A 27132-nucleotide genomic window follows, 5' to 3' on the forward strand; every position below is an offset into this window, starting at 1 on the left:
CCGCGTTGCCTCCTTCCCCCTCCCCTGGGGGGTGGGGGACGCCAGAGGCTCCTTTCCTTAATAAGGATTCCAAACTGAGACTCCCCTCCCCCATAGCGGGGGGGAGGGGGAGAAACGGAAGAGTCACCCATGGTAGCCAGACAGCTGGGACCTTACCCCCATTACCACCACCCACTGCACACACCCAAAGGGAAGGGAGGAGACTCCTGCCGCTGCCTCCCGCACTTTTCATTTCCCTGACGGCCGGAACAGCGCGCGCGCCACCCCCACCGCCTTCCCCGCCAGAACCCCGCGACACACAGGAACCGGCTCTGGGGCGGGGGCGGCCGAGCCCAGGGTTTTCCAGGCGCGCACTCCAGAGAAGACCGGGCGGGGGAGGGAAGTAGGAGACACTGAGAAGCCGGAGGGGAGAGGGTGCCTCTTGTCCCGCTTTCCTGGCCCGAAGAGGGGATTGGTTAGGGTGCCAAATGACTGGCAGTCAGAGTCAGGGCTGGGGAAGGGAACGGGTCACCACGGAGGCAGCCGGCTAGGGTGCCCGAATGGAAGGCCAAACCGGGGGTCTGGACCACCGAAGCATCTTGTTGATTGTTGTTGGGACCAGGATGTCCCTATAGGGCGGCACCGGGATGTCCGGAGCCGGGGACGCAGGGCGGAGGGGGAGGGGAGACCCGTCCCGGCGGTACCTCCAGCATCCAGTACGCCAGCATCTTCCGCATGTGCGGCTTGATCTCCCTCTGCACGCATTGGAAGTAGGAGGCGCGGGGCACATAGCGCTCCTCCAGCCGGAGCAAGCTCTGCAGGACACGCTGGTCCCCCAGCAGTCGCGGGTCCGGCCCGGCCCGGGGCGCGTGCCGGGAGCCCTCGCAGCACAGCAGCTCCATCCTCGGGCAGCACACAGGCAGGGCGAGAGTGCGGGCTCGCGAGCCAGAACGCAGGCGGCAGGCCGGAGAGCGCGGGGCGCGGGTCTGGTGCTGGCGCTGGCACTGCGCGGCGGAGCCCCAGCCCGCCCGCGCCGGCGCGCGCGCCGCTTCCCTGACAGGCGCCCCGCCCCTCGCGACGAGGTAGCGACCGTGGAATGCTCGAGCGTCGCAACGTTCCAAGGGGCGGGGCTGCCGGCGCCCAGACGGAAAGGGCTGGCGGGCGCTCCCCCTCCCTCCCCGCGGCCGCATTGGTCGGCGCGGCGCGGGCCGGCCGGCTTCCGGGCGCTCCGGGCCCTTCTGACCACCCAGTGGAGAGAACTATCTTGGAGGTGGGCCTCTTCCCCAGCAAAGAGCCCTCCCATTTTGCTTCTCTGTCTCTAGTTGCCCAGGAAAGAACTTTTCTGCAATGGTTATTCATTCATTCGTCAAACCCTACTTCACCCACTGCTTGCTCTAGGGACTATAAATAATAAAATAACTAGTTCTTAGTGAACACTGTTCTAAGCACTTAAAGTGTAATAACTTATTAAATCCTCACGAAAACTCCATGAGTTAGGTATTACACTTATTTTGCAGACGAGGAAACTGAAGCACAGTAACTATAACAATCATGCAGTCAGTCTGCGGCAGAGCTGGGACTGGGCAGCCGACAGTCTGCCTCCAGAATCTGTGCTCTACGCCATTGCTCCTTAAACTGGGATCCCCAGACCAGCAAGATCTGCACCGCCTGAGAGCTGGTTAGAAATGCAGACCCTCAGGCCCACCCCTGACCTGCTGGATCAAAATCTGCATTTTAACAAGATCCCCGTGATTCCTGCGCATATTAAAGCGTGAGAAGGGCTGGTCGAAATCAGCACATTACAGAAACACAACAGGGCGGAAAGGCCATGGATTCAAGGCCTCACCTTGTCATTAAGTTGGCTCTGTGGCCTTGGACAAGCCCTGAAATCCGCCTTAGTTTCTGTTTGAGGAAAGAGTGGGCGGAGAAACTAGATCCTCTCTGAAGGAGTTTCTTGATCAGACTCTACAAAATCTTCCAGTTGCCATTTCTTCTACCTCCCAAACTTTCCCCAAAGCTGGATTCCACAGGACCAAGAGGCAGACCACAGGCCTCCAGTTATGCTCCAATGGAAGGAGGCCTTGGGGATCCCTGCCTCTCCTGGGGTCCTCCCAAGGGAGGAGACACTAAGGAAGTGAGTTACTAGAGAAATGACACTGGACAGAAAAGGCAAGTTCTATGTTAAGCATTTTCTCAATGAATTGTTCTTTTTTATAGAATAAATCTTATTGTAGTTTCCAAATCATGGAAATATTCATTCGCATTGCAAAAACTTAGAAAATACAGATAAGCCACACAAAAAAAGGGAAAATAATAATTACTTGCAATTTCACCATCCAGAGATAACTCTTTAAAACGTCAATGTTTATTTTTCTAAAATTGTTCTATAAGTAAACACATATTTTTCAAAATGAGATCGCAAACTGTTTTGTAAGCTATTTTTGTCAATAAAAAATATACTGTTAACACTTTTCCATGTCGTTAAATATGCTACATTATTTTTAATGGCTACACAGTATGCCATTCGGTGAATGTATCATAATGCATTTTACCAAATCCGTATTGGTGGAAATTCTTCTCTATTAGAAACAATATGTAAAATATTTTTGTGGTAATATCTTTGTGCAGACTCATGATTATTTCTAGAAGTGAATTAATTTCTAGAAGTGGAATTTCTCAATCTAAGGTTATGAAACATTCTAAGGCTTTTGATACAATTCTTATTACCAAATTTCCCTGCTGAAAGGCTGAACCAATCTAATGAACAAACATTATATATCTATTTTAAAAAAACCACAACTCTGCCAACTGGAGAGATGAAAAGTGGTTTATATTTTTTAATTCAAGAGCCCTCGTTGTGCCAACATGAATGTGTCACGTGCTTTGTCTAATCTTGTAAGTCCTTTACTCCTGTCTTCAGAAATATAAGTATGAAGTTTCTTTAGCTAATTATTCATTGCATTGCACTCTTTCATTAAAAAGAACAATAGATTTAAAATTATAAAGATTAGGTATGAAATTATGGGGAGGCAAAAATGTTGAAGTGTAAGAGGTTTTTAAGGTGCAGGAAGACTAAAAAAATCTAGCTTTTGAAGTAAGTACATAACCAGAAACCAGATCTGTCTTGAAGGAAGGTGTTTCTTTACTTTCAGAATTATCGAATAGGACTGTTCAGGTTAGAAGATTGTGTATTTTTTGTGTGTGTGTGAGAGGAAGATCAGCCCTGAGCTAACATCCATGCTAATCTTCCTCTTTTTACTGAGGAAGACCGGCTCTGAGCTAACATCTATTGCCAATCCTCCTCCTTTTTCCCCCAAAGCCCCAGTAGACAGTTGCACCTCCTTCTAGTTGCTGTATGTGGGACGTGGCCTCAGCATGGCTGGAGAAGCGGTGCGTTGGTGCGCGCCCGGGATCCGAACCTGGGCCGCCAGCAGCAGATCGCGCGCACTCAACCGCTAAGCCACCGGGCTGGCCCAGACTGTGTATCTTTGATGAGAGAGTTAATCACCATTATTTTAAAATTTTTTCCCAGCTTTACTGAGATATAATTGACATATATCAATTGTATTAGTTTAGAGTATACAACATAATGATTTAATATATGTATACATTGCAAAATTATTACAATAAGTTTAACATCCATAACTTCACATAGTTATAATTTTTTTTCTTGAATGAGAACTTTTAAGATATATTCTCCTAGCAACACTCAAATATACAATACAGTATTGTTAACTATAGTCACCGTGCTGTACATTATATCCCTAGAACTTATTCATCTTATAACTGGGAATTTGTACCTTTTGAGCACCTTTCTCCATTTCAGACAACCTCCAATCTGTTCTCTATTTCTATGAGTAAGGAGTTTTAAATTCCACGTATAAGTGAAATCAAACAGTATTTGTATTTCTCTGTCTTATTTCACTTAGTATAATGCCCTCAAAGTCCATTCATGTTACTGCAAATCGCAGGATTTCCTTCTTTTTGTGGCTGAATAATATTCCATTGTATATATATACCACTTTTCTTTTTTTTCTTTTCTTTTTTTATTTTATTTTATTTTATTTATTTATTTCCCCCCAAAGCCTCAGCAGATAGTTGTAGGTCACAACTGCACATCCTTCTAGTTGCTATATGTGGGACGTGGCCCCAGCATGGCCGGAGAAGCGGTGCATCGGTGCACGCCCAGGATTGAACCCAGGCCACCAGCAGCGGAGTGCACGCACTTAACCACCAAGCCATGGGGCCGGCCTATATACCACTTTTCTTTATGGAGAAAGAAAACGAGAGATGAAAAGTGGTTTATTGGTAATAATATTTTGACATATTATTTACATTTCTTATGTAAATTAATTACCTATTCATGTTTCTGTCCATTCTTTTATAGGGATGTTTGTTTTCTTATTGATTTATAAGTGCTCTTTATATTTTAAGGACATTAACCCTTTTTCATACTTTTTTCTTTGTCACAAATTTTAGTTCACTGTTTCCGTTTCATTTTTGGTTCATGGTGAAGTTCTTTTTTTTAACAAATAAAAGGTTTATGGGGCCGGCCCGGTGGCGTAGCGGTTAAGTGTGCGCGCTCCACTGCAGCGGCCCAGGGTTCACAGGTTCGGATCCCGGGTGCGCACCAATGCACCGTTTGTCAAGCCATGCTGTGGTGGCGTCCCACATAAAGTAGAGGAAGATGGACACGGATGTTAGCCCAGGGCCAATATTCCTCAGCAAAAAGAGGAGGATTGGCAACAGATGTTAGCTCAGGGCTGGTCTTCCTCAATACATACATACATACATAAATAAATAAATATAAAAAAATAAAATAAAAGTGGTTACAAATTAAAAAAAATAATAAAAGGTTTTTATTTTTATGTAGCCTTATTTACTGATATTTTCTTTAATGATTTTTGCCTTTGAATCATGCCTTCCCCATCCTAAAGTTATATAAGTACTAGAAGAAAATGTAGGAAATACTTACAGATGATTTTTTTTATCACCCAAAGAGCTTGCCGAAAATGCAGATTTCTGAGCCCTGCCTCAGGGCTTTTCATTCTTTGAGTATGTGATGAGGCCCCCAAAATCTGCATTTTCAAGAGTACCTACAATAAAGTTTTGTTGTTTTTTTTTTTAATGTGTAAATTGTCACCTACATTTATTCAGTGGTATCATATTAAGTGGGGGTCTAGCTTTAGTTTTCCCAAATGATCAGCCACTGTGTCCCACGGCCCTGATTTAACAATCTGTTCTTTATTTCCCTTGACTTCCCTGCGATGAGCACCCCTGGGCCTGGCTCTTGCATCTTAGATGATGCCTTCTTTTGGTTACTTATGGCTAAAGACTTTTACTGGGAACTGGCCCTCAGAATTCCTGCCACTTTTGTCTAAGGAACTTCTGGTCTTTACCCCAATATCAGGTAAAAAGGTGCTTAAGCAAGACACCAAAAGCTCATTTAGTCTGAAATAACCACTGCCCTCCACTTCTAGAGAGAAGTGTCCTTCAACTGCAGCAAGAGGGATGTAAGTTAGATAGCAGGGAAGACTCCAGTTAGACAATGATATGAGAAAGAGAAAAAGAGTAGCAGAATCATCTTCTCTGTAGACCTCTAAAAACCTAGCAGGTTCTTCATTGCCTTCCCCATCTCCTTAGTCCCCCTTCCGTCACTGGTCAGCCCATTTACCCTCTCTTCTCAGTTTATGTATTCAATCTTCAAGGCCCAGTTCAGATCCTACCTCCTCCAGGAAGCCTTCCTAGAACAATCCAGCTGCAGGAACCTACCCTCTGGCCTCCAAACTCCTGCAGATCCCACTGCACATGCCCTGCATTTGGCTGGTTCTGGACCTGCTCTCTCCCTAGCCCGAGTGTAAGTTCCTGGAAAGGGGAAGACGATCCACATGAATTGAGATGTCACTATGTACCAGGCACTGGTCAGGGTGTTTACAATCCACTGTCTCACCCTCTCAGATTTATTTTCAGATGCAAAAACTGAGGTACAATGGAATTAAATAACTTACTGAAGGTCTATGTAGCGCTTCCCAAACTGTACTCTTTTTTCTTTTTTTTTTTTTTTTTTTTTAAGATTTTATTTATTTTATTTTTCCCCCCAAACCCCCAGTGGATAGTTGTGTGTCGTAGCTGCACATCCTTCTAGTTGCTGTATGTGGGACTCGGCCTCAGGATGAACGGAGAAGTGGTGCCTCGATGCGCACCCGGGATCCGAACCCGGGCCACCAGCATCGCAGCGCGCGCACTTAACCACCAAGCCACAGGGCCGGCCCCTGTACTTTTTTTTCTATAATTTTATTTATTTATTTATTCCCCCAAAGCCCCAGTAGATAGTTGTATGTCATAGCTGCACCTCCTTCTAGTTGCTGTATGTGGGACACAGCCTCAGCATGGCCGGAGAAGCGGTGCGCGCCCGGGACGGAACCCAGGCCGCCAGCAGCGGAGCGCGCACACTTAACCGCTAAGCCATGGGGCCGGCCCAAACTGTACTCTTTTTAATCCTATCCTGCCTTTCCTCAAGGACAGGGATTGTGTCCTGTATGCGTGTGTCTCCTCTGCAGGACCCGGCCCTGTGCTGTGACCACCGGTGGTGATAACAGCGCTCTGTGGAGTCCTCAGTGTGTTCCAGGCACTGTACGTACCTGATATGTATTAAATCATCTCATTTTCACACCAATCTTATGAGAGGTAAACAATTATTTCCCCCCATTTTACAGAAAGGGAAACCAATACTCAGACTGGCTAAATAATTTGCCCAAGGTCACACAGGTAGTAAGTGGTAGAGGCAGGATTCAACCCGGGCAGTCTGGCTTCAGAGTCCACGCTCTTTTTTTTTTTTTTCCGGCGAGGAATATTAGCCCTGAGCTAACATCTGTTGCCAATCCTCCTCTTTTTGCTGAGGAAGATTGGCCCTGGGCTAACATCTGTGCCCATCTTCCTCTACTTTATATGTGGGACACCTGCCACAGCATGGCTTGATGAGCGGGACATAGGTCCACCCCTGGGATCTGAACCGGCGAACCTCGGGCCACCGAAGCGGAGCACACAAACTAAACCACGATGCCATGGGGCCAGCTCCCAGAGTCCACGCTCTTAACCACTTCATTCTACTGCCTCTTGTGCTGTCCCGTGAGTGTGTATTGATTTATTAGTTGTTGATTTACTGAGGAAGGGGCACGCAGAGACTGCCCAGTCCTGGAAGCTAGCGTGTGAACCCGCACGCTGGGGAAGGGAGCTCCTGGTAAGCAGGGCGTTTTGAAGGATACCTCTGCCTCGCCCTGGCTGGGACTGCCATGCCCAGAGCCAAGTCACCCTGGAGCTCCAGGGCCAAGGAGCCCGTCAGCTACATGCTGCCTGTCCTCTGAGGAGGCAGGTGAGCTCCCGGAAGGTTGGCTGATCTGCCTGGGTACTTCACCAATCACCTCCACTTCATAGGAATAGGGGCTCCCCTTGTTTTTTTTGGAAAAGAGAAAAAAAAAAAAAGACAAAGCAATGACCAGGGCCACTATGGGGAGGAGTTTCTGCCCAGGTGCATTCAATTAGAAAATGTTACTCAATGAAATGGCAAATTTGAGGAGGGGTGGGAATGGAATGTCACAGGCCAGATGAAAAGCCACAAGGAGGAAGGATACAACGCTTTCTTCCTCCTCTTCTTCCTTCTCCCACCCCTCCTCCTCCTCTTCATCATTGAAATCCGTTCTCCCATCTGAGAACTGAGGGGGTGAACGAGGTGACGGGGGAGGCCCATCACCCCACAGTCTACATTCTATGGCTCAGCGGCCTTCAGAGCCATTGAGATGACAGGGAGAGGCACGCAGCCTTGGGGCGGGGAGGGGTCCCCTCAACAGGGAGGAGGACAAGGCTCTGGCATCGGGCTGCTTAGTTGAAAGCCTGGGGACTTTGAGGGGGATTACTAAAACCTCTCAGTCTGTTTCCTCTTTTGTCCAATGAGGATGAGAACACTCTTTACCCCACAGAGGGGTTCTGAGGACTAAACGGGCAGAAACGTCTCACCTGCACCTGGCCCATGGAGAGCACTCAAAGATGGTAGTTTCCGTTGCTGTTGTTGTTTTATTCTTATTCTTCTCTCTCTCAAGGAGTACCCTTTCTGCTGTGGACATGCATCCAGAACCCCACACAGAAAAGCAGAAGTGTGAGTGGTGGAAGCCCTCCTCCTGGGATGGCAGCTCTAGCCGGCTTCGATGACCTGGGTCATGATGTTCAGTGCATGGTCAGGGAGTGGTGGACACTGCAGGGTCCGGGGCCACACCGCTCTGCCACTCCACCCTCACTGGCTGTGGGACTCTAGGCAAGTTATACCACCTTTCTGTGCCTCAGTTTCCTTTTCTGAAAATGGGGATAATAGTAGTACCTCCTCTATAGAGTGGGGTTGTGAGGATGAAATGGGCTTATTTGTATAAAATACACAAAACAGTGCCTGGCACATGGTGAGCCCTTAAAAAAAGTTAGTTGTGACTGTGGTACTTAAAAGCACAAACTTCTTCATGTATATGGACTATTTATGACAATAATATAATACAACGGATATGGAAGCACCTGGAAAATAAAAAATGCCGAGGATTACTATCTATGAAGATCTGGTGAAGATCTGGCAAATTGTTTGCTTCAGAAAGGGTAAAGACGACAGTGTTCCAGTCAATGAAACAATCTAGTATACTAAAAGTGGTCTGATACACCATTACTGGATTTCCTAGTTTTCTGAGAATTGGAGAAACCTATATGAATGCTATTTTCCCCCAATTTTTTACTTTGAAATATTTCAAACCTACAGAAAAGCTGCAAGAACAGTACAGTCTACACTAACATACCCTTCACCTAAATTCCTATTTCAGCCTGTCTCCTAAGAATGTGACAGTCTCCCACATAACCACAAAACAATTAGAAAATTTACACTAATACAATACCATCAACCATCTATATACAAAGTTCCCCAAGTGTTCCAATAATATCATTTTTATGGTTTTTTTGCTTCTCAATCCAAGATCCAATCAAGGATCATGTTTGCATTGTCAGCCTAACTCCTTAATCTCCTTTGCCCTAGAACAGTTCCTGACCCCTTTTGGAAAAAAGTCTTGGATAACACTGATATTCTTAAAAGCCAACTGTTTTACACGGTGTGCTCCAATTTGGATTTGTCTGATTGTTTTCTCTTGATTAGATGAGGATTAAATATTTTTGGTAGAGATATTACATAGGTGATGTTGCGTCTAAATGTATATTTTATGGTGGAAAAATCAAGCATTAAACCAAACTGAACATAATTTTACTTTGAGGATTCAGGAGACACTTCAGGGCTGACGGTATTCCAGGTCACTATTTTGAGCTTATGTTATACTAGTACAATGTTTCAAATAAGTCATTTTCAAAAGTTTTTTCTCGTCCACTCCTCAGTAAAAACTGTTTGAGCATACTCTTCCAAAATATTTAGAATCCTTAACTTATAAACCATGTCCATCCCTGCTACTCTAATATATTATGTACATTATAGAACATACTGAGCAATGTTAAAGGATAAGACAAAAATGCACAGACTAGAATAGAATTTTTCACACTTTCTTCCCACTCTATAATGGAATGTCTTACACCCAGAGTTCACCATTATTTACCTATCCAGCTCCCAAGACAGGCTTCACTATGGATCAAGAAACTCTTTCCCACTGAGCCTGGATGGGCCTTAAATATCTCAACACAGCACTCCAGACAGTGCAACCCGATCAGACCGGGCATGTGAGTTGACTTGTTTTCTGTTTCTGTTTTACACGGGAGGCTGCCTTCTCAGCAGCTCCATGTGGATGTCCAACGGGCACCTTTAAACTCAGCTTCTCCAAAACTGAGATCCTAATCCTTCCCCCAACAAACCTGCTCCTCCCACAGCCTTCCCCATATCAGCAAATGGCAACTCCATCCTTCCAACTGCTCAGGCCAAAAGACTTGGTGTCAGGCTTGACTCCTCTCTCCCAAATCCCACATCCATCAGTCAGCAGAGCATACAGGCTCTACTTTCAAAACATCTCCAGAATCCATCCTCTTTTCTTCTCCTCCTCCCTGGTCCAAATTCAATTCTTCCTTGTCTTTATCGGTCACCCACATCCAACCCATTACCCATTTCTGGTTGATTCTATGTCCCCAATACATCTCCAATCCTTTCCTTTTCTCTATCTCCACCGCTAGCACCTGGTCTAGGCTGCATCACCTCTCGCCTGGATTATGGTGGTAGCCTCCTGATGGGTGTCCCTGATCCACCCACGCCCCCTCCAGTCTAGTCTCAACCCAGCAAACCTCTATCAGCTCTCCATCTCACTCACGGTGATTGCCAAAGTCCTCACGATGCCCCAAGACCTGCGTGATCTGCACCCCGACCCCATTCCCCACCCCTCTCTCTCTCTCACTCTGCTCTGGCTACACTGGCCTCCTCATTGTTTCTGGAACATACCAGGAATACATGTTTCCTTTGTATTTGCAGTTCTAACTGCCTGGAATGTTCTGCTCCCATATCCACATGGCCCACTCCCTCACTTCCTTCAGGTTTTAACTCAAGTCACATTCCTCATATCTTCTGGCCATCCTACCCCAACTCTGATTCTTCCTACCCCTTTCACTGCTTCATTTTCCCACTTATCACTAATCACTAACATACAATACACTTTACTTACATGTTCTGTTTATAGTTTGTCTGCTTCCTCACCACCCCACTAAAACAGAATGGTGGCTGGTTCATAGAAGGTGTTCAAAAACTCTTCTTTCGGGCCAGCCCCATGGCTTAGTGGTTAAGTGCTCGCGCTCCGCTGCTGGCGGCCCGGGTTCGGATCCCGGGCGCGCACCGACGCACCGCTTCTCCGGCCATGCTGAGGCCGCGTCCCACATACAGCATCTGGAAGGATGTGCAGCTATGACATACAACTATCTACTGGGGCTTTGGGGGGAAAATAAATAAATAAACTATCTACTGGGGCTTTGGGGGGGAAATAAATAAATAAATAAAATCTTAAAAAAAAAAAATTATTTATTTATTTATTTCCCCCCCCAAAGCCCCAGTAGATAGTTGTATGTCATAGCTGCACATCCTTCCAGATGCTGTATGTGGGACGCGGCCTCAGCATGGCCGGAGAAGCGGTGCGTCGGTGCGCGCCCGGGATCCGAACCCGGGCCGCCAGCAGCGGAGCGCGAGCACTTAACCACTAAGCCACGGAGCCGGCCATAAATAAAATTATTTAAAAAAAAAAATCTTCTTTCAATGAATGAAACAAACTGGATGTAAGAAAAACACTAGCACAAGCCACAGGATAAATGACAACTCATCCGTGGTAAGGGAGCCAGTGGGGAGGGGCGGCGCTGGGCACAGTGGGCAGCACAGGTCCCCCAAAGCCAGGAGGAGCTACTTAGCTCAGCCTTTGCTACACCGTGGTAATGAGTGTTGCCATAATTCCCTTTGTTTCCAAGGCACACACAATGCTCTATGGACTGGATCTGAGGGGCGGGGAGCAGTTTATAATTCCAGTGCACAAATTGCTTGTGAAAAGAAACCTCAGGTACTGGCCTGAACCTGTCAAGTCTCTCCTTTTCACAGAATTGGAATACGACCTATATATTTACATATTTGCTTTTTCTCTCTCTTTTTGGCTGTCTGGACTCTGAATAAATGAGGCTTTCCTGTCCTATTATTGTTCAAGATTCCTATTCTACAGCTAAGGGTGAGGCAAGCATCTGGGCCTCAGGTGTGATGAGTAACTTGCTATAGCAAAGCACCTGGGATCTCAGCTGGGCAGCAAGGAAGCCAGCATTCTTCACTCTAGGCACGGGATAGCCCTGGCATCGGTTTAGCATCGTGGTTAAGTAAGGTCTGGAATTAGGTTGATTAGGCAGGCCCAGCTCTGCCATTTGCCAGCTGTGTGGTCTTGGGCAGGTTACTTAACTTCTCTGTCCTAGGCTTCTCATCTGCAAGATGGGGACAGTATCTCATAGGGTGGTTGCAATATGGGAAAAGCACCTACAACAGCACCAGGCTCATAGCAAGCGCTCAATAAAGGAAGCCGTGATCATTAACAATCCACATTTATCTAGTGCCTTCCCCGCCCGAGGCCACAGCAGGCTTTAGGACATCCTGGGACATGCTGGACACAAATCAGACATGAGAAGCCTCTGTTTTAAGAGCTTCCAGTCTAAAGTGGGTGACTCTGATGATGGTGCATCATGGAGAAATCCTGAGATGTTATTAAGACAGAAGAGTGGTACCTGGGCATTTGCAACACCCACCAGAGGTAGGGAGGCAGGATGGTTTATGTGTGATGGGATGGATGGGCTGCACTGGGAGTGGTGGGGGTTGGTGGTCCTGGTTACTTGAATTCCATGAGACAGCCTATAGTGGAAGAAGTGGGACTGTGAGAGCTCAGAGAGTAAGTGGGGCGGCAGAAGGGAGAGGCAGGAAGGGGGCACCCAGAGGAAGTTTAGGCAGGGAGTGGTGTGTCCCAACTGTGGGGCAACTACCCATGGCAGCACACCACCGAATTTTAGGTAGCAATAATAAATTACACTTGCTAAGCACCTTCTCTTAGCCAGGCACTGAGAGCTTTACCAATTTGCTCTATGAGGTATAGGTGCTACTATTACCCTCATGTTACAGATGGGAACAGAGGGACACCAAGAAGTTAGGTGACACCCAATGCCACACAGCTAGCAAGTGGCTGTCTTAGTTTGGGCTCCCCAGAAGCAGACTCTGAGACGAGAATTCAAGTGAAGTAATTTACCTGGGAGGTGATTCCAGGAAGCACCCAAAAGGAAGTGGGGAAATGAGACGGGAAGGGAAGGAAGCTAGCAAAGAGTGCATTATTGAGTAAGTTACCACTGTAGGCAAATGGAGCTCAGCCTGCTGAGGAACTCTGGGAGACGATGATCCTGTGTGCCTGGGAGTAACTGCACCCTAGGGGCGAGGGGGCAGGATACTTGTCCATCAATTCCCAACAGCCAGTGTTTGAGGGCTGCTGGGGATGGAGGGAGGGGCCTGCAAGTAATCACCCAGCATGTCCAGCTTCCCTGTGGGAGGGCACAACGGACTCTGATAATCAGAAGAAGCCATCAGGTAGAGTCACAGTGCTGGCGCTTGGAAGTGGGGCTGGTGCACTCTGGAATGCTGAGTGCCATGGGCATCTGGGCGGAGACTATCGGCATGTGCTACACTGGCAGAGCTGGGATTCGAACCCAGTTAGGTGCCAGAGCGCGAGTTCTAAGCCTGAATAAATATTTTTAACAGTTTTGTGCTCCTTTTAAAGCAGTGTGTGTGTGTATGTGTGTATCAGAACATCAAACCCAGGACTTTATCAAGTTTCCTTTTAAAATAAATTTAATGTAAAACTTAATTTTTAAAATATGAGGAAGTAGCAATAGCAGAGCAGGCACATGGAGGTGGCCATTGTGAAAGTGGCATGTAAATGACAGACAGCTGGGATTCATGGAAGAGGAACGAAAGGGCAGAACTTTGAGACCTCCACTTGAGTCCCGGGACCTGGCTCTGTCCCGAGCACATACATACAACCAGGCAAGTTACTTCGACTCTGGGAGCCTGTTTCCCCACCTATAAAAGGGGATGACAACAGCCCAAACCGCTTAGAGGGCGCTTCTGAGACCCGATGAGGTAACACACCTGTTAAAAAGTACTAAGTAAATTGCAAAGTGATCGGCAAATCTAAGAGTAATTCCAAGGAATCCTGTGGAGAACCAGGAGGATGGGGACTCTTACTGTGCCCCTCTCTGTGTGGTCCCCAAAGCCCCCACCATCACCACCCCAACTTGCAATCAGAACACAGATTTTGTTGCAGTATCAGGTGGCTGTGTGTTCCAGGGAAGGCCAGACACTCCCTTGTCTCAGAGGTTGAATCTAAATTACTCCAAACCAAATCATGATCATTCTACAGCTGGTTTCGGAATGGGCACTTGCCATATTCTGGCCAATAAGGTGTGAAGTCAGTCTGCTCAGGGGCTTCAAGAAATGGAGTGCATGAGAAACAGATTCATTGCTGCCCTGTGTGAGAATGCAGTAAGATATGCTAATATTTATTGTATGCTTACTATGTGCCAAGCACTATTCTAAGAGTTTAAAAGAAAAAACCTAATTCACTTAATCCATATAATATTAAACTTCTGAGGTAAAGTACTATTATCATCCCATTTGACGGAGAGGTGAAGCAATTTACCCAACATCATATAGCTATGGGATTTGGAACCAGGTTTGGCTGCAGAGCCACACTCTTAACCACTGTGCTGTGACACCTGGAGCAGCTGCAGCCATCTTGCAATGATGAGAGAAGGAGCTGACACCTAAGAACAACAGCTAAAAGATCAGAACAAATTTCCCTCTGTGATGATGTTGTTGAGCTGCTGAGTTAACCAACCCTGGAACCACCTACCTCTGGACTTTTTGTGATGCGTGAGATAATATATTTTCCTATTGTTTAAGCTACTTTCACTCCCCAAGTAAAAGTTCCTTTCTCTACTATCACCCACATGATGGGACAACCTTCAATAGCAAACAGGCAAAGAGATCTACCAAACATTCAAGAAAGAAGTAATCTCAATCTTATACTCTTTCAGGGAATATAAAGAGGGTTCACTTCTCAACTCATTTTTACTGTAATTTTGATCCAAAACCCAACAAAAACAGTGTGAGAAAAGAAAATTACACTTATGAACATGAATGCAAAGTCCTAAGCAAGATACTAGCAAACTGATTCCAGCAATATATAAAAAGGGTAATATGTTATGATTATGTTGACTTTACACCAAAAACGCATGGTTAGTTTATTATTTTGAAAAAAGTCAATGTAATTCATCACACTAAAAGATTAAATGGGAAACAATCATATGATTGCATCAACAGATACCAAACAAGTTTTTGATAAAATTCAACATCCATTCACAATAAGAAAAACTCTTGGCACAATAGGGATAGATGGGAACTTCCTTCATCTGACATAGGGCATCTACTAAAACCCTGCAGCGAACGTCTTAGTTAGTAGTGATACATCGAAAGAAACCAGGCAAAATGCCAAACATGCCAGGCCAGTGGGCAGAACTTCTAGGGCCTTCGCAAAGGCTGGGAAAGACCCAGAGGTCCTGGTTCCTCCTCCAGGACCAAGCTGGCCAGTCCTTTCTGGGAATAGCAAGACCACTTGTTCCCAATGTTCTCAGTGTAGGCCATCATCTTTCCACCCCTCTCTCAACTTGTATATTTTTATAAATGGCACCATCTTTCTTCAGAGTCCTCAGATTTTAAGCCCTGGTGCCATCTTGGATTTCTTCCTTTCTTTGGTTTCCTGTATCCAGTCAGTCACCTGGCCCAACAAAACCACTTCCTGAAGCTCACTTAGAGCCCACCCTTCCTCTTCCTCCAAGTCGAAATTTGCCACCAAAGTGAACCCTTTACAGCAGAGAAGAGAGAATGCATCTCACAGAGGAATCTGGTAGCATAACCTAAAACTGCCCTCTGCAAACTTGAAATTTATCTGAAGTGTAATATTCTGCCTTAGAAATGTTTATACATTTAGGATTCTGGTCCTTAATATAGCCATAATTGCCAGAATATGAAAATAATGGTTTAAATTACCTATGGTTAAGGAAAACTAAAGTCCACGGATGCCATGTGTATCATAAGACTGGTAGGAATTTCAAATCCTCTTTTGAAACGCTGGGCCTACCTTATACATTACTATTGCAACAGCCTCCCTGAGTGCCTCTCAGTCTTCACACTGCTTTCTGATAGATCCAGATCAATGGCTCAGGGCCATCAGATTAATCTCTCACAGACACTCCTTTCATCTCCAGTCCAAGGACCTGCTTATCGGGTCAAATTTAAAAGCCAACTAGCCTGGCTTTTAAAGTTCTCCTTCAAGAGGCCCCAGCCACCCGATCCAATTTTATCCTAGCCAGAGCACTCCAGCCCACCTCAAGGCCTTATCATCCACCACTGGCATCCTGCTCCCTCCTCCAAATCCAGCTCCTTTCAAGGCCTAGCTCCTAGTCCACCAATTCCATGAAGCTTCTGAGGTTGTAAGATTTAACGATCAGGGAAATTCAGAGCCACAAAGATCAATGTGGCCCAGAGAGGGAAGCTGACTTGCCCAAGGGCACACAACCAGTTAATGATTATTTTAAACTATCCTCATTGTTTCCTGTAAACAAATCCTATTTCCCCCAAAGACTGGAAACTTCTGGGGTAGGTACCACATCTTTTTATTCTCAAATTTGGTTAACCTACTACAAGAGGTACTCTGCAGAACGATGTATGTTTGGTTCCAGACTCCCCGCCCAGCAATTCCCCTTCCTGGAAGGTCTTTCCTTCACTTTTTCTCAGCCATTCACACTGGCAAAATCTAGTTGAAGATTCCTCCAATTGTAGGTTATTTACTTTTTCCTTTTTAAATTGTCATTTCCTTTTAAAGTGTCATTACAACACTGACCAAAAAAACACATTTTTAGAAAAGATCCATATCTTCCCCCAAATGCACAAATCCGTGCCAGGCGACTCACTCTATTTTTTTTACATTCCCTCCAGGAGAGTTTGTATCATTCCTTCTCTCATTCATTCATTTATTCCACAGATCCTTATTGACCCTACCAAACCCCAAGATACTCGTGACGCCATGAAAAATACAAAGACAAGACAGGTTTTTCTCTTAAAGAGAATACAATCTTGGGGGGAAATAAAATGTGCTTTGCTTTCCTTCTTAATAATTTACCTTTACTTGATTCTTTAATTGACTCAAGTATGTGGGTTTGGGGGCTTTGACTCATCATGTGGCCAGAAAGTTCCCTGAAATCAGGAATTGAATCTTCTGGTTTTTTGGTATTTAAGTAAAATAAGAACATGTTCCAGTTAGAACCGGTTGTCCTGATACAATTATTAATGGTGATCCCCCTCACTCTCAAAAGTGTCCCAGATTGGAATAACAAACGTTGGTGAGGGTGTGGAGAAACTAAAGCCCTCACACAACGCTGGTGGGAATGTAAACTGGTGCGGCCACTTTGGAAAACAGTGGGCAGTTCCTCAAAACGTTAAACATAGAGTAACCATATAACCTAGCAATTCCATTCCTAGGTATATACCCAAAAAAATAAAAACATACATCCACACAAAACCTTGTACATAAGTGTCAGAGCATTACTATTATTCATAATAGCCAAAATGCAGAAACAACCCAAATGTCTATCAACATATGAACAAATATAATGAATATAACTTGGCACATCCATACAATAGCATATCATTGTCATTCCTAAAAAGGACTGATGTACTCATGCATGCTACAACATAGATGAACCCTGAAAGCATTATGCTAAGTGAAAGAAGCCAAGCAAAAGACCACATATCATATGATTCCATTTATATGAATTGTTCAGAATAGGCAAATCTATAGAGACAGAAAATAGATTAGTGGTTGCCGAGGGCTGAGGCAGTGATGGTTATGGGGAGTGCCTGCTAATGGGTACCGAGTTTCTTTTTGGGGTGATGAAAATGTTCCAGAATTAGATCGTGGTGATGATTGTACAACTCGGTAAATACACTAAAGACCACTGAATTGTGCACTTTATATAGGAGAATTCTATGGTAGGAAAATTATATCTGAACAAAACTTTTTTAAGTATTCCTGTTTGGATAATTAATTATATGGTCACCTTCCACTTAGGGAGGCCTGAACATGAGTGAGTGAGAGCATAGGGTTCTCATAGTGAGTGAGCACTTTTGAGTTAGACCTGGGCCTAAATCCCACCTCTACCACTAACTTGTTGTGTGACCTGAAGGAAATTATCTGATTCCTCAAAGTAGGGTAGCAGTGCCTACCCCAGAGACCCGTTGTAATGTAAGTGAGATAACGCATGAAAAGTGCTGGGCACCCCCCCCAACGCCATGTTCAAAGTACTCATCTTTTAATAGATGTTTACACTGGCAAAAGTCTGATACAGAAGGGATGGATGGACCAATGGATGGAGCAAGCCTGAAGTAACCCAAGATTCAGAGAGCAGGTTACACCCATCCCATAAAACGAGATGTTCCCCCTAAAAAGGAACTCAAGGAGAAGCAGCGGACCAAGTTCACCACTCCTGCCCACTCTGCTTGGTCATTCAGCCCCCCTCACTAGTGTTCTGAGCCCCACAATGTGCACAGCCCTGGGCTGAGCTGCCTGGAGAATAATGGGGGAGAAGTCAGGACTCTCACTTTCAGGAGTTTCCCCTCTGCAGTGGAGGCTGGGCACGTGCAGAGGAACAAGAGAGCCTGCACGAAGGCCACGTAAACAAGCCCAGGCTGACCGGAAGCAGCCCTGGTCTGAGCGCCTCTGAGCAGATAACCCAGGCTAGGTCAACTGCGTGCTGCCCCTGAGATGTGGCCTCCGGTGCCTACCATCAGATGCTGAGCGTGTCAAGGAGTCCTGGCAATCCCTTAACCAAAACACTCACCGTGGCTCCTTGCCTGGCTCCTCGCCTGGCTCCTCTTTCCTCCACCTGCCTCTAGAACTACAAACGTCTTCCAGGGCTTAAGTTAGGGCCCTTGTTTTCTCTTCTCACGCACACTCAAAGGCCTCACGCTATCCCTTCAGCCCCAGCTTTCATGTTTCTCCAGCTCTAACCTCCATCCCAAACTCCCAGCCCACACCCCACCTGGATGTCACACAGATGCCTTGAATGCAAGACGCTCAAAACCTGTCCCTCCTTTTTTGTATTACGTGTCAGTTAACCATGATCCACCGGGTCACCCAAGCTAAAAATGCTGACATTATTCTTTCTCAGCAACTCCTGCTCCAAGTTTCCACATTAACCTGTAAGCAGATCCTGTTACCTCTACTTGCAAAATATCTCTGGAATCTGGCCTCTCCACTCAACGCTCAGGTGTTCCCGTCTAACGCTTGGACTGGTGCAATACTCTCTTCTTCCTTGTCACTCTACCTCCATTCACCTTCTCCCACCCATGCTCCCCACTACCGCCTAAGCACTCTTTCAAAAACTTCAGGAATGCGTGTGCTTCCTTTGCTTCTTAAAACCTTAAAATCCCCATGTCTACAGGATAAAATCCAGACCACTTATCTGAAGTAGACATGCAAAATCCACCATGAAAAAAACAAAATGGCTACCATGATCTATCCTAACTTCTCCCTCCAGTCTTATCTCCCCTCCCCCAAAACACACACCTTCCTCATACCTATACTACAGGTCCACCGAATGGTCCAACATGGACGCTTTTGCTCAGCCTTCCTTCTGCCTAAAACCTCCATCATCCCCTCTCTTGAAATGCTCCATGTCCTTCAAGGCCAGCTCAAATACCGCCTCTGCAAAGACACTCACCTCAGCTCCTCTGCTGAAGTCTGATGGACCGTGTAGGGTGAGACAGTGACTGCCCACAGAGGCCACTCTGACTAGTGACCAGTGAGGGGGAATTTGCCTTTGCCGAGTCACCATATTTCAGCTTTGCAGGAGAAACATCCTTTTTGAGGCTACCTGGAGAGCAGACATGATCTAAGGGTCTTCAATAAAGACCACAGAAAGAAATGGACAGAAAAACAGAGCCACCAGATGAACCCGCAGAGTAAGCCAGCTATCAGCCCAGGCTGTCCTTGACATGGGAAGCCAAACTCCACGGGAGGGCCGCATGGTGAACAGAGCCAGCCTGCCCCCAGCCAAGGCACCCACTGTGTCCACAAAAGATGGTGTAGTGATGGCTAACAGCGTAAGTCAAGAGTTACAGAACCCCAGCTCTGCCACTCACTCTGTGACTTTGGACGACTTACCTAGACTCTTAGTTTCCTCATCTGTCAGATGGGGCTAATGATCGATCCTCTTTGTCCCGGCTATTCCATCTGCCTGGACCACTCTTCCCCTAGGTACCTACATAGCTCCCTTCTCCCCTTCCATCATGTCTCTGCTCAGTTTTTATCTTTTTAGAGAGGCTTTTCCTGACCTTCCTAGATAAAACAGGAACCCATCCCCACCCCTCGAGCATTCCCCATCCTCCTTACCCTGCCGCAATCCCATGCCTGGACCAGGGCTCGGCAAGAAGGAAGCATTCAACAAATATAGTAGAATGGATGAATGAGGCATACCTACCCTATAGAGTTGTGAGGCTGTAAAGTGTTTAGAACTGTACTTGGCCCACACCCAAGACCCATAAATGTTAAACTTTATTAGGAGAGCCTGCTACTGACAGCCTACCACCTATCAGGCACCCGGAGATGCCCAAGAGGAGTTGGGTGCTCAGAGTCTTGTTGGAAAGACAGATGGACGCCTCAGGAGAGGGGCACCTGCTCCAGCCCGTGTGTTTGTGTGTGGTGTGTGTGTGTGTGTGTGTGTGTGTGTGTGTGTCCTCTCCCAGGGAAGACTTAGTGATGCTGGAGTGAGGCGTGAGGACCTGACATATTTGGTGTGTGGTTCAGCACTGCCAGCAGACAGGATGCAAGACAGGATGGTGGCTGGACAAGAAGGCTGGGCAGATCATGCAGGGCTGCAGTAGAGTTTGAGTTGTGCCCCAAAGGCAATGGAGAGCTATTAAAGGGTTTTAACCCAAACCAGAATCTGACTACAGAGCATTTGGAGTTAGCAGAGGAGTAAGTAGAGACAGCAATTAAGAGGTTCTTGCAATAACCTAACCAGAATCACTAGAGCTCCATGGCCATTGGATGGTGGTGGAGAGAATGTCCAGGATGCCTCTAGGGATTCTGGCTTTTGCAATTTGATGGAAGGTGTTTCTATTTCCTCTGATTAGGAATCTAATGGAAGAACAGATTTAGGGGAAAAGATTCTCTATTTCACATGTTGCTTTTGAACTGCCCCTAGCCACTCAAGAGAAGTCCCACACCAGCTGGACATAATAAATAGGTACCCTTTATAGAGTTCTTACTGTGTGCTTGGAACGCCTATTGTCTATTTTCATCCTCACAACAATCATTTAAGGTAGGAATTACTACCCCATTTCAGAGGTAAAGAAACTGAGACTAAAAAATAATGTAAAGTAACTTGTGAGGTCCACAGCCAGCAAGGGGCTCAGCAGGGATGTGAACTCCAATCACATTTGACGACACCCTCCCCTCTCCCCAACCTTAACCTCGATGCCTGGAGTTTGGATGTCAGGAGTACGCACCTCTGGAAGTCCTCAGCAGGGGCAGCAGAGCCCCAGATGCTGCCACCAAGGGAACGTGGGGAGAGTGGAATGCAGAGGACACCCACATTTCAGGGGTAGGTGGAGAAAGAGGAGCCTTGGAAGGAAACAGCCAGAGAGGTGGAGAGAGGACGGAAGCCGGAGGAAAGAGCTGATGCCAGATCACCATGCTGCCAGGAGTCGGTTGGCCAGGACCCCTCCCTCGGCCCGGCCCACGTAGTGTCAGACTAAGGGCCCGTGCACCCTCCCACTCCCATTGATGCATTCTTTCTTTAGATATGTTAAGAGAGGCCATGCATTAAGGTCCAGCCTTCCTTGGCTAGGGAACCTTTGTGTCTCTTTAAATCAGTTTGCATATCTTTGCTCTGTCCCATTATAGGTGGATTTTAAATTTCTGGGAGGTTTCTCCCAGGCTGACCTCCTGCAGTGTGAGATGTAGCAAAATACGTTAGGCCTTTAGACTCAGACCTAGATTAAAATACGGCTCTGCTGTGTGACCTTGGCCAAATTACTTAAACCTCAGTGTTCTTACCTATAAAATGGGAATAATATAAGCTGCCTGTAGGGATGGTTATGAGGGTGAGAGAAACGTACCCATGACATCCAGTTTATAGTATGTGCTGTTATATTATGTTGTCTCCATTTACTTCTTGGCTTCGTTCCTGATCACCTGGTGGGCTTGTTAAGGATTCTGATGCCCCTGTTCCACTCCCAGACCTGGATGTCAGAATCTCTAGGCGTGGGACTCAGGTTCTCTATGTTTATCCCTGGGTTATTCTGAAACACATCCAAAGCTGAGAACCACAAGTGCCCCTCTAGATGGGAATTACTCTCTCCTCTCCCTGTTGTGTATATATCTTCTTACTGAATTTATCAGTCTATAGGTAAACTACCTCTTAGTAGGCAGGGCTATCTATCCTGTGATTGAGAATTCTCAGAGGTCCCCTCCCCGCCCAGAATGAATGTGTTTATTCCCAAATCAACAATCTATTGGGTCATGCCTGTTCATCCATTATAATAATCAGAGGGCAACCTGGAAGCTTTCCAATTTATTAATTTATTCACTCATTTGCAGTTGCCCGCTTAAGCTCTCTAAAGCATGAATAATCGAGAATTCATGCAAATTCTAGAACAAATGAAAAGAGAAGTTTAGCATGAGTTCCTCCAAGTCTCCTCCAGGTATTAATAACTGCTCCATAATTAATAATAACAAGACCAACAGCAACAGTTATATAGCAATTACTTTGTCTCAAGCATTGTTCTAAATGCTTTCCATACATTAATTATTTTAATCCTCAAATGTATTGTTTCCCCACTTTACAGACGAGGAAACTGAGGCACTGAGAGGTGAAGTGATTTGCCCAAGGTCACACAGCTAGTAAGATGTAGAGACAGAATTCGAACCCAGATAATCCGGGTCCAGGATCAGAGTTTAACGATTTAAGGTCAAGCTAAGGAGACGGGCCCAGCAAGCGCCCGGCGGCCCGGAATCCGAGACCACCGAAGAAGGTGGCCTGATGCTGACCCCTGGGCTGGGGAGGAGGAGGGAGGATGAGCGGTGAGGCCCAGAGAAACCAGACTGGGGGGCACAGCTCACCACAGGCCAAGGCTTCCTGGATTCCCTGGCAGAGGAATGAGAGACATGAAAGGGAAATTCCTCCAGGAAAAGACAACATTTTTGAGGGTTTTCTGGCCTCATCTCCGATTTCAGACCCACGGTTTCTTTGCTGAGTCACGGAGGACATTATGAAAGGGGTGGGGTGGCGGAGCAGTGTCACCTCCCCACTCCCAGGGCCTCAGAGCCCTGGACATGCTGGGGGCCTCCTGGGCAGCCCAGCTCCCTGCCCCGGGAAGGCTGACGCTGGACGCCACCTGTTCTAAAAATAGTTCACCAAGAGGAAGCCAATTCTACTGCTCCTCTTCCTCTGAGTCTCTTCAATGAATAAATGAGAACAATAATAAATGCTTGAATGAATAGTCAAGTCAATAAGTAAGTGATTCAACAAACATTTACTAGTCCCCTACTGAAGGCTGTGGAATCAGACACACCTAGATTTGATGCCAGCTCTGCCACTTACGACAAGTGATGGAGCCTCAGTTTCTTCATCTATAAAATGGGGACATTTGTTTCAGCCTACAAGCTTGGGGTGAGGGCCAAATGAGGTAAGAGAGGCGAAGCTCTTGGCACACAGTGGGCATTCCATAAATGGCACCTCCTGTGTGCCAGGCGCTGAGAGGGGCTGGAAATCAGAGAGGGATACATCTCAGCCCTCTAGGAGTTCACAGTGCTGTGGGAGGGGAAATAGAGATGTAATGAATCAACATAATGGACGATTGCTAGATGGGAGGCTGGTTCCCAAGGCTTAAGACAGAGAGGAAAAAGACCAGCTGCCAAGCTGGGGCGGGCACATCAGGAAGTTCCTGCCAACGTCTCCAGTCCTCGGCTTCTCGAACCGTCACCTGCACAGAATCACCGGGGACTCTGCGAAAATGCACATTCCCATTCAGCAGTCCTGGATGGGGCCTGAGATTCTGCATTTCTTTCTTTCTTTTTTTTTTTTTATTGAGGTAACATTGGTTTTTAACAAGATTCTGCATTTCTAACCAGCTCCCACAGCAACTGCGGGACCACAGGTCACACTTCGAGTCCGCAGCGGGCGCTTTTCAGCCGTTCTCACTCACAGACTTCTCTACTATACTTTGTATCCATTTTAGGGCAATTTTCTCAAAGTGACTTGCAGAACCTGTTAAGAAGGCAGCTACCTGAGCCCCTCCCCAGATCCCGGATACCCCCTGGAGATTCTGATGTATGGTTCTCATGCCCACTACGGTTCATATCCTTGTAGGTGGTGATTTATTTGCTTCCTCCAGCCTTCCCCTTTCTAGGCCAAGTCATCCAAATGCCTCAAATGTTTTCACATCCGGTATTTTGTAATGAATTCCCTTTAAATGGTCATAGACTTGTGAGAAAGGAGTTTAATTATGAATCTTTCATTAATGTAAACCATCTTCATTCCATCTCAAGTGGCAGGAGACGGGAAGCCGTACTGGAGAAGACGAGAATTTCTTGCTGATTTGACACAAAATCCTGATATCAGCGAAGATAACATTTAGCTGACAACAAATAGGGTAAGAGGGGTCACCAATTTTAAGATTATTTTAGATGAATCACTATACCAGAAAACATGAAATGCCCTAAAATCTTATGGCTCAGATATGGAAGAGACTTTGATGGAGGTTTTCCCAAATTTGACAACTATCCTAATATTTATATGACATTACCAATAATGACTTGTGAAGCTGAATTAAACTTTTCTAGACCATCAATAATAAAAGAAAAACTTCCAATCAACCATGCTAGAGGAACACTGCGTTATCTTTTTTATTTTCTCTATGGAAAAGACTACAAAATCATTGTCCCATGGCAATGCAACCAAAGAAGATGCAGCCAAAAGACGTAGGAAAAAAGTATAATAGAGAAGTGTCAAGTAGTTAATGCAAATATTATGTTATTTTTCTGGATTTTGTGATGTTTCAGCTTTAATATATTTTCTAATGTTGTGATTTCATTTCAAAATCTAAATAAATATTCACTTCTGTATCTTTTGTATTTGTGATTTTCCATTGCTTTTTAAAGGGGGCCTCCAAAATTGCATAAGCTTTGGACCCAACAAAATCTGAATCTAGCCTGGGTATACTGGAAAGCACATGGGCTTTGGGGTCAGACCTGTGCTTAAATCACAGATCTGCCACTTGCTAGCTGTGTGCTGTGTGGCCTTTGCCAAGTTACTTAACTTCCCTGAATCACAGTTTTCTCCTTTATCTAAAATGGGATGGTAATATCTATCTTGCAGGCTTGTCTGAGGATTAAATAAGATAGTGCATATAGAGTGGCTATTATGTGGCCATCTCAATGACCTTGTGGCAAAGAGACAATTGAGACAGGGAGAGGTTCATTTGAGGTCACATAGCTGAGGACATGTACTTTAGAAAGAATCTGGATTTCAAGTTTATGTTAACAGTCCTGCTTCCTCTCTATCTCCCATCCCTTTCAAGACAGGAAGTAAAAAGCAACCCTGTAGATTCCCTGAGCCTAAGTCAATGTAGCCCACCCCTCACTCTTCACACAGAGATGTTCGCCACCACCAGTGCAACCTGCCTCCACGTGGGGCAAGTGAAATGAGCATCCCTCTGATGGTGCCCGTGAGAAATAATGAATCAGGTGGAATTCAATACTTGGCCTTTTGTTGAAATCATATATTTGGTTACCAGTTTTGTGTTCTTTTTTCTACCAACTCAAACAACCCCAAGATGCTTCTCTTCCTTCCACAAATTTGTGCCAGTTTCTTTACAAGCATTGTCTCATTTCATTCTCATAGTGGCCCCATAGGATAAGTACTGATAACCCCCATTTTGTAGATAAAGAAATTGAGCCTCAGAGAGGTGAAGCACTTTGCCTGGATATGAATCCTGGTCGGTCTGTCTGTCTTAATCACTAGGCCACGTTGCCTTCCTGCCAAATGCCCCTCTTGACTTTTTCAGCACAGTGGAATTGGGACTTAGGTGTGTGTTGGCATAGCGAATGGACAGTCAGAGGGTCCTGTGGTTCCACATCGCCCTTGAACCCTAGCGTTGCCCAGCTGTGCCAAACTACTCCTGTTTCTCCTAAACCTGCCCTCCTCGTTCCCGCTTTTGCTCCCTGCAGAGAACTAAGAGCCGTTTGCCTCTCAAGAAGCCACAGGGTGGGCGTCGGAAGACACTGCTTCTAATCTGGTTGGGCCACCATCTCACCCTTAGGCAAGTTGGTTGATCTCTCTGGACCTCATCTGCGGACCTCACCTGCCACAATTTTAAAATAAGGTAGAAAAGAGATACTTCCAGGATCCTCTGCAGTCCCAACATTCTCTGAGTCCATCTGGTATACGCAGACTGCAAGTAATTGAACGTGTTCTTGCTCACTTTCTGAAGATTCTCCCCCAGAGCTACAGCACCTCTGTTTATAGTGCATCATGAAGGCTGTAAAGAAGATATGGTGGTTAACACGATGTGGTCATGGAGTTTAGATAGCCCTGGCTCTGAATCCCAGCTCCACCAGGCCCTGGCTACGTGGCCTTGGGCAAGTTCTTCACCTCTTGAAGCCTCCTTTTTCCTCCTCTATAAAATGTTTCATCATGGTCCCCATCCCATAAAGCTGTTGTGAGGACAGAAGAGATGATGCCTGGAAAGTGCTCAGTACCATTCTGAGGCCTCAACAAATGAAAGCCATTATGGTCATGACCGCGTACGATGTCCTCATGCCACCTCGTCTCTTTTGGACCTGGGATATAGAACCTGAAAGGGGTAACTTCAAAGGGAGACTGAGGTGGAGAGGGGCAGAAGGGGCAAGGGACATGTGATGGACAGACGGTGTGACTCCAGCTAGCTGCACATGGCTGATCTGGGGAGGAGAATGGCTCACTCTCCACCCAGCCCCACCTCACATGTGTCTAGACAATGTCAACGAGATGCTGGGCTGGAAAACGCTAGAGAACACTAAGATAGCCAAAGTGGCAATTACAGCTATTTCTGAAATGCATCCCAAATTTTCTAACTCAGCAGGCAATGCCAAATCCCTGGGCTAGAGCATAGAGTCTGTTCTTTCCTTCTCTCCACACTGGCACCATTCCTAATCAGAATTTCATTCTCCATTTAAGCAGTCAACTCAAAGCCTCCAATCCTTCTAGCCTCTGAGAGCTCAGCCCATCTGCTCTAAATCCTTTAAAACAAACAAACTGATAAACCAAACAACATTCCTACCATTTCTCTCTCTTTTAAAAAAAATCTTGGCATTTATCTATAATAGTGAAAAAACGGAAACAATCTAAATTTCCAACAATAGAGGATTCATCAAATAAATTATAGCCTTATAATAGAATATTATACTATAATAGAATATTGTACTATATCATGTAGAATACTATATTATATATTACAATTGAATATTAAAAGCTACCATGGAT

General features: G+C 45.8%; 1 protein-coding gene across 4 annotated transcripts in view; it reads right to left on the minus strand.

Moving 5' to 3' along the window:
• Positions 1–27132, minus strand: part of CCND3 (cyclin D3) — an 83078-nt gene that overhangs the window by 5920 nt on the left and 50026 nt on the right. Inside the window, exon 1 of one of the 4 annotated variants that reach the window (XM_087438588.1) lies at positions 21116–21264. The exons of 2 other annotated variants lie outside the window; for them this stretch is intronic. Coding sequence is in view for 1 of the 2 variants with exons in the window: in XM_087438585.1 (XP_087294711.1) it covers positions 684–881 (198 nt within the window). In the remaining variant the exon portion in view is untranslated. Of the gene's footprint in view, positions 1–683; positions 1023–21115; positions 21265–27132 lie in introns of those variants that run through there. One more of the 4 variants, XM_087438585.1, reaches the window with a different exon arrangement.

Source organism: Ceratotherium simum, chromosome 13 (assembly GCF_057802395.1).
Source record: "Ceratotherium simum simum isolate JZ-2026a chromosome 13, ASM5780239v1, whole genome shotgun sequence".
Classification (NCBI taxonomy): Eukaryota; Metazoa; Chordata; class Mammalia; order Perissodactyla; family Rhinocerotidae; genus Ceratotherium; species Ceratotherium simum.